General features: G+C 51.0%; 1 protein-coding gene across 1 annotated transcript in view; it reads right to left on the reverse strand.

Annotated features, from left to right (window-relative positions):
• NTF3 (neurotrophin 3) overlaps nt 1-7,986 on the reverse strand; it is a 69,287-nt gene extending 61,301 nt beyond the window's left edge. Inside the window, exon 1 of the mRNA XM_029954785.1 lies at nt 7,767-7,986. Coding sequence (XP_029810645.1) covers nt 7,767-7,784 — 18 coding nt within the window. The 5' untranslated portion in view covers nt 7,785-7,986. The remainder of the gene's footprint in view (nt 1-7,766) is intronic.
• Between the last annotated feature and the right edge of the window lie 612 nt (nt 7,987-8,598).

Genomic DNA, 8,598 nt, shown 5'->3' on the forward strand with positions numbered 1-8,598 from the left:
CCCAACCTTTCAGCAAGAAATTGGCATCCACTTTGGCCCTGGTTTAAGTGGAGGGCATTTCCGAACCTATCAGGGAAAGCCCTTTTCCAAATTCTGAAGCGCCCTCATGTTCTCCACTCAGACCCTCTTTTACTTTGATTGCGTGCAACCCTCATTGCAGGACTCAAGAATGCTGGGACCTACCACCTCTCGTGGGCGTGTGGATCAAAACCAGATGTCCAGCTCCAATCTTATAGAGTTTACAAGGAGGCAATTGTTGCTTAAATCAATACCCCCATTCTGGAAGGGCAGATACCCCTGTCAACAGAATGGGAAGTAAAGGGGGAGGGCCAATGGGAGCTAAGACAGATCTGACACATGCTTGCCAGCAGGTGACTAAAAAGCCTCAACATTTGTCTTGCACATGAAAATGAACCTTCCAGTGGAGCAGGTCACCCTGTGAGCTGAGAAACTGCAGCAGAGGGCAATCAAACAATCTCTAATCTGGATGATATCACAGAACACAGAAAACAGAATGTGACTGCCAGGTGATGGACTTGAGATGGCCTTGGGCTTCAGGATGGAAAGCCAGCACATCAACATCTACTTGTGTAACCGTTGTAAGCATATCCCTTACCCTCATGTCACCTCAGTCTTTCCATCTGTACATGAGATCACCCTGGGCATGGAGATACTGCCAGGCAACAATTGTAATAACGCCTGGGACCCAGTAAGTACTCAGACACCAACTACCATCCTCACTGTCATCAATCATCCTCAGCCAGCTTTTCTTTAAAAAAAATCTTTTTAAATTTATTTATCCTGAGAGAGACAGAGATAGCATGAGTGGGGAAGGGGCAGAGAGCGGAAGAGAGAGACTCCCATGCAGGCTCTGTGTTACCATCACATCACATCACAAAGCCATGGGGCTTGAACTCATGAAACCACGACATCATGACCTGAGCGGAATCCAAGAGTGAATGCTTAACTGAGTAAGCCACCCAGGGGTCCCAATCCTCATTAATCATCTTAAAGGTGGGTACTTGTCTTAGTCAGAACACTGACACCAAAAGGCACTCATGGAGAAGCAGGATGATTTGCATCAGGCCTACCTGAAAGCCAATCCCAACCCCTCTCAGCTCTGTACATGCTGTGCAGGGTAAGCCAACTTCATGAGCATTCTTGCCAAAACAGAACACTATGGTAAATTCTTTGCATGCCTTTTTGCCTTAGACTAAGCCGTTCCCCAAAGATGAAAAGCGGCAGTTCATTTAGGTTGTGCCAAGATGCACTCCAGGCAAGCCACCAATTGTGTTGGAGGATGGGGCCACTGTAGAATCCTAGGATGGTGGAATTGGAATGGGACTTCAAGATCTTCTAAATCAAGCCCCTCCTTTACAGATGGGTGAATCAAGGTCTAGAGAGAATGCCCAGGGTCACACAACAACAGCTGGTAGTGACAGAGCTGAGTCTCAAGCCTGATCCCCCACCTCCAAGTCAGCAGGCTTTCTGCTGCCCTGTGCTGCTTAACATCACCTCGTTAGCCTGAGATCTTTTGAGATCGGTAAGCTACCATTTACTCCTACACTTCTGGCCTTAAAATGAACAAGAACCTTAAGAGTTTCAAGAACCCTGACTGAACGAATCCATAAAAGAGTTGAGTCTTTTTCTAAAAATGCTGTTAAACAGAGCAATCACAACAGACCACACCAAATTTCACTTCAAAATCTGCTCTTCTCCAGCTAAGTTACACTTGTACTGAAAGGTTTGTTTTGTGAGGATGCTGAGAGCCAGAGAGAGCCTCTGGTGGTTCCCAATTAAGACTGCTTGAAAAAGACTGTGGCATCAACCAGGACATGAAACAGCCAATGCGTTCTGATTATCCGGGGGGTGGGGGGGGGGCGTGCCCTCTCTAGCCCCTTCATATTTTTAGGTAGAATGAAGAGCTGAGTTACAGAAAACTATCAACAACAACAAAAAAAATACGTTAAAGATCTTGGGCCATCTACATGTGCTTTCACGTGTTCTAAGGCGAGCTCTCTATGGTTTACCTTTATCCAGCCTTGGTCTTAATAGAAATCTGTTCAGGTTAGAGTGAGGTACTATCTATACTGGCCTCATAGGTCTTAAAAATTCACACATCTTCCTTCCCTGTATACAAATGATCTGAAAGAGGCAGCTACCAACTTTTCCCATCAGCTGGCCCTTCTGCAAGGAAGCAATATGATGATCCTGTAATCTGAGCCAGGCAGCCATGTACCTACCACCTGTGACATAAACTCTGAAAACACCTCCTGCCCACCCACGGCCATCCCTGAGATCACGTGGCCCCCAACACACACACACATTCCCTTGCTCTTCTCTGGCTTTGCACATGTCTGTCCACACACAAAGTACATCCACAGACCTTATCAGCAGCACCACAAAAGGCTTACGCTGGTCTCTAGTAGATTTGGTTCCTCTCCAACAGACTCAATTTTAAATAAAAGTAAATCTAAAAGCCTGGCAATGGTCATTAGCTCAACATCTCCACCGCCAGAAACTGCCTGCCTCATTAAAGAGTAAAACAGCAGCTGGTGAGGTCTTGAAGCAGGGCAGTGGGTTTTAAAGATTTTCTGTGTCGGCCTGACTCCCCTCTCTCACTTCAGCCAACTTGTAGATTTACATTCCCTCCAACTGGAGCCAGAGCACTGTTACTGCTCAGAGAAAGGTCTGAAGAAGCCTGGAGCAGAAGCCTCCGCGCAGTTAGTTGTCTTGAATGGAGGGGAAGAGGAGAGGCCGGAACATCTGATCCATCTGGGAGAGGAGCTGCAGGGATGGGAAATGTTATGTAATTAAACTCTGCTGGCCTGTCCCGCCTGGGGAATGTGAGACCCATCAGCAGTGACCTCTTCCAATCAACTTAATTGGCCCAATCTCGCCAAGAAAAGCAACAGAATTGGTTTAGTGCCTCATGGAAATAGCTTAGCTCCTGACTATTTATGGCCACTGAACTCCAGGATGGGAGCCTGACTCTGAGCCAGGAGCTGACAGCATGTGCTGACTTCTGGGAGGACCTGGAGGCTATAGTGGGTTTTCCTGCCTCTCTATGCCTCCATCTCTGTCTCTGGGGAAAGACGCTGTAACAACTTGCTGCACTGGGCGCAGAGCACTTTACACACCCAAAGCCTCTTACCAGGCAGGCTCTTGGCTCCAAGGACCCACAACCTAGAGCAAAACAGACCTTCAATGTAACCGAGAGTGGCTGGACTTTGCTCCTCTTTTATTCAAATATACTCAGGACAATTACTATTTTCTCTGTTTTCAAAGTCACATTTATTTTCATGTTGTCATCTACACAGCTCATGTAAGGAACAGGAAAATGTCTCTGATAATTAACATATAATTAATGTTAATTAATGTCTCTGATAATAAATTTCGATTTGGGGGCCACCTTTCTTCAGAATAGTTCAAGGACCCTTTATGAATACTGATTTCCATCAACTGCAGTGTCAGGTTGCCTCCATTTCTTGGGTGAATAAACAGGCAGTTACAGAAAGTTCTCTTTGCAAAGTGCAAGAGCAGTAGACATGCAGTAGGCATTAAGACTATTTTGCCAACTTGCAAAGGGATACAGATCCCATGTTTACCACGGTCACAGACATGCTAGTGCCTATATTCAATGAGACTTTACCTCTGAGTAAAGCTTTGCATTCCTCATCACACCAAGCTTTGACTGGGGAAAAAGCAGAGTGAACTTTTCTTCTCATTGAGTCATTCCTGGGATTAGAACATTTTTCCCACCGTCACACTGCTCCAAAAGGGCACAAGTGAACTAGAATCAAGGCATTCCCACCATCCTCTGAAATGTCTGCCACCAGGTCTTCTGACCAATGGCCACACCCTATTTATCAATTCTCTCTTATGCAGATGAATATCACCTAAAACTAAGGTAGACCCTCAAAATGGCGCAGTTCTGATGTCACGAATTTTAAAATGTCAGGAGTCAAATAAAGTCTCCCCAGTTATATGCCCTTGCATGATTAGAACCTAAAAAATGAGGTTCCCTATCACCGGGTCCAGGTGAGCAGGTATGTGCAATCAAAAGCACCCTCCTCCTGCTCTGTTCACTAGCTGGCTCAGGGTATGATCACAACCAATGTCACATTTCCCTCACTCCTCAAATGCTTCAGGAAGCCTACAGCCCTTCTTTTATCTATCCCTTTGTACTTAAAATACACATCTGAGCATACAAGACAATTTTCATCTTTCCTCAGGCACACAGAATTCCTGCAAAAACATATGCCCTACCTCCTCACAAGGGCCAGAACATATATTCCTCCCATCCTCTGGCTCACCTTCTCTTAGTTATTTAACTTCAGCCTCACTCTGTGTGTGTCTGTGTGTGCACATACACGCACACTGGGTTAGCTGTACACTCACACATACATGCACACTGGGTTAGTTATACACTTACAGCCCAGAAAACATCAAAGATTAATAAAGACTCCCAACCCGATATATCAAGTCTCATTCCTGCTAGTGAGAAAGTACTGCACATTTCCAGAAACTCAATCCTCCGGTGTATCAGGACCTGCTTTCTGACCTGGATCACAGCACCCGCCCCACCCCCACCCCCAGCCCACACCCACTACGAGGACCAGGAACAGCCTTCAGCTGTGTCCCCAACACACAAAACCAGACATCATCCCTCTCTTTGTGCCCCCTTTTTACAAAACCACAGATACATTTCAAGTCAGCTTCCCTTTGGTCCCTAAGATCCATAAACATCCCTAGACTGAATTATGGTTCTTGAAGAAGCCTCAACTGGTATCCAGCTCTTTTTTCATTCCTCTTGTCAAAACTGCAGCAGTCAGCTGAGTCTGAGAAGGCATTTTTCCAGGGCTCTGTGCCATGCTCCAGTACCCAGTAGTGGACTTAGCATCCAGTAGGCATTCCATAAATATTAATTAATAATCAATATTGGTAACAAGGTATCTCTCTATTAAATAAGAAACCCATCATATAACATTATAGAACATGCACCTCTGCCACCATAATGCAAAATATATTCCTCAGCTCACTCCAATCTTATGTGGACATCCCCCCTGATCCTTACCTAGTGTGCGCACACAGGACTTTGCCCCGTAAATGTATAGCCCTCATTCTAAGCCTTGTCCAATTCCTTCCTCTCTGAAGAGGTAGGGAGGGGGAGACGGCAAAACTCAACCCAGCATCCTTCTCTGCAAATGCCTTGTTTCTCCATAATGAGTGCCTGAGTCCACACTTTCCTATCCTCTGCACACCCCAGTGCCATCCCAGTCACATTTCCCGATGCACACTCATAAAGTTCACACTCTGCCCTCTGCAGATAATTTCTCCCCGCGCCCCCCATCCCTTCTGTAATCCTCAGGAGCCCAACCTTCCACACAAACGTCCACCTTTCCCTGCTACACACAGCCACCCTCCCACGCCACACCCACTCCATGTGTCTGTGCAGGCATGCACAAGCCATCTGTCTTCGACACACTGTACCTCTCCTCCTGCTCTGACACCCTTCACAGGCACAGATTTCTCATTAGCTACACCTATGTTCCCACATGCTCTCATCTCCTGCCAGTCACACATATGCCCATCCAACAGACTCCTCAGAAACGCACACCTCCATTGCACACAGAGCAGGTGGAGCTCCGGCTCTCTGGACACCCGCAGTGCACACCCTGGTGCAAAGACTTTCCAGAAATCCCCTTCCCTGACCACACAGAGCACCCAAGGGTTCCAATCTCCCTCCATAGCAAAGCAGACCCCTTCATACAGAGTCCAGTCCTCCACTTCCAGCTACAATCCCATCCTTACCAATGCAAAATCTTACACACTCCTTGCTGCAGGCCCTCAAACTTGCTATTTTCCTCCAACACTGTTCACAGAGCCTGCTTTCTTTTCCTCTCCCTCCCCACTCCCAACACCATACCCAGGTCTAAGTGTCTGAGCCCAAGGCAGAGGCGGTTGGATTTTGTCCCCTGAATTCTACCTCTCCACTTTCTTTGTGCAACATGTCAGGACGGAACTGGGGGCAGGAGGAGGGCAGGCGGAGTATGCTGGAGATTTCTGAGTGTAGGGAAAACGGAACCAACTGCGAAGTTCCCTCTATGTTACAACTTTCTCCCCTCCTGACGTTTAGGGCAGAGGGCATAAATGTTTTCCTTGCTCTCTGGTCTGGAGGCTGGGAGAGGACATCCTTTATGGAAAAAACAGGTCGTCCAGCACCTTTTCTGATAGGCTCCAGGAGTGACACCCACCTGCGTTTTGGCCACCCCTCCCAGCTTCCACCCCCTGCTCTTCACACACATAAACAGGTGCGCTCCCCCCCCCCCCTTCCCGCACGAGGAGTCCCAGCTCTCCTCTTCTGAGCCCAGCGCTCTGGCTGGGTCCAGGAGGCTGCCTCCACTCCGACGCTGAACCTGCCGCCCGCCGCCAGAGGTCTAAAGGAGGCGGCCCAGTTCAAGGTTTCCTCCACCTGGAATGCTCCCAGACATGGGAGGAGTCCTTACCAGTTAGCAGCCCCCACCCGGCTTGGCGCGAGGGCCTCAGTTCCTTGCATCTGAAGCGCAGCTGAGAAACGCAGCAGCAGCCTCCCCCGCCCCCCCCCCGCCAAGAAGCAGGGCCTTTTGCCGCGCACCCACTCGCGCCCGAAAGCACCAGAGTCCCCTCCTCCACCCCTACCCCTCTTTTCCCACACCTTCAACTTCCAAGCGTCCCAGATTTCATTTGGAGTGGGAGTAGCACTTTGGGGCAATTTGGCCCCCTAGGCGTCTTTTTGACTCCGACCTAGCTCAGCCGATCCCCAGTCTCCCAGCCTCCCCACACCGCCGCCCCTAATTCCGAGAGCTGGCTCGCAGAAACCGCGAGGAATTCCCCAGAGACTGCCCGGCCAGCTTGCCTGCGGCTCCCTCGCGGGATGCCAGATGCACGCGGTGCGCGCGGAGCTCCTACATCTGCGCAGAGACCCAGGGCGGAGTAGCCGCGGGGCGGGCGCTGGCCACAACGCGCCTAGGATGCGTGGCGACTGCGGAGAAAAGCTTTCGGAAGAGGCAGGTTACTCCTGGACAGGTACGCCGCGCCAGGCGGGGAGTTGCAACTCCCCGAACTCGGAAGCGGGAGTCCAAGTCCGGAGCTCCGAGTCCCCTCCCCCCAGCCCTCGCCCGGGACCGGGGAGGGGGAGGCCCGCAGGGAACCCGGCGATGTTGGAAGCGGGGCGCCCGGCGCGTGCCGGGGAGCCGCGGTGGCACGCTTGCCTCTTCCCAGCGCGGCATCTGTCTGCCACCCCCTTTTGTTACAGGATGCACTGGGAGCCCTCGCTGCTGGAGCAGACGGGTGTGTTGGTTGGGGGTTGGGGGGCGGTTCTGCTGAATCCCTTCACTGCCATTCCGTCGTCCCTATTTCCCCTCGCCTCCGCCCCCATTTCCAGTTCAGGTCCCTTAAACCTGATCACTTTCCCAGATATTGAGCGGTTTCTCGGGCAGCCGAGGGACGGGAGAAGGGGTGGGGAGGAGTGTCCGGGTGTGTGTGTGTGTGTGTGTGTGTGTGTGTGTGGTGGGGAGGGGGTGGTTGCGATTGCGCTTCGGCCTGGGCAGATCCCAGCGCAAACTTTGGGAAAGGCACAAGCCCGGGAAAGTGAGTGAGAGCTGCACGGTGGGGGTGGGGGCGGGGTGCGGAGTTGGGGGACCCCCGCGCTAGGCCACTGAAAATCCCCCTAATCAACCCCCCACCCCGGAACCTGCCCACCCAATGTGCCCGCCTCCCCTTACCGTGGCAGAAGTAACCATGGCATCCGTGTGACTGTTTCCAGGGACGTCGACATGAAGAGAAAGGTGGATGCAAACTCGGTCATTCAAAGTTTCTCCCACCCCGCCGCCTCCACTACCCAGCAGGGGGAAAAAAAGAGAAGAAAGAAAGAAAGAAACGCGAAGAAAGTAGTTGCGCCGGGCTCTCTCGCGGGGCCGCGCGCGGAGCTGCTCGGTAGGGAGAGGAGCCTTCAACTCTGAGTCCCGAGAACATAATCTGCGCGGTTATAACCAGCCAACCCGGCCAGATGGCTCTGCGCTCAGCGCCTTAACCCCTTCGGCGCCGCGCCGCCCGCCCCCGCGCCCGGCCGCAGCGCTTCAGGCCAGCGCAAGCCCCTGTGCCCCTCCGACTGCGAGCTGGCGTGGGGGGCGGTGGGGCGACGAAGCCATCTCTCCTAGCCTCTCAAAGAAAAACACCAAAACCTTCCAAGTTAAGAGTTTGCTTCAGTAACCCCCTTTTAGAGATCCAGGAAAAAACGAAATATTCAACTTTTCACTGTATTTTACATGTTAATGTCGTCAGCCTGTCTTAATTTGTTCTTTTTCTTGAAAAACTTCCTTTTGATCTTTTTTTATTCTTTTTATTTAAGATTTTCCTCTCTAGGCAGAAGGGCCCTTCTTGCCCCTTCCCCTAGGCGGCTTGGGTCTAAAGTGCAAACTCCTCCTCCTAACCTTAGACCCCTCCAGCTCAAGATCTCTCCCCACCTCCTATCAAGCCCACCCGTCACTCCTTCCCCCACCCCACAACGCGAACACGCCCAAGGACAATCGCTCCCCAGCGAACTCGCTGCTCTCG

Source organism: Suricata suricatta, chromosome 10, assembly GCF_006229205.1.
Source record: "Suricata suricatta isolate VVHF042 chromosome 10, meerkat_22Aug2017_6uvM2_HiC, whole genome shotgun sequence".
Lineage (NCBI taxonomy): Eukaryota > Metazoa > Chordata > Mammalia > Carnivora > Herpestidae > Suricata > Suricata suricatta.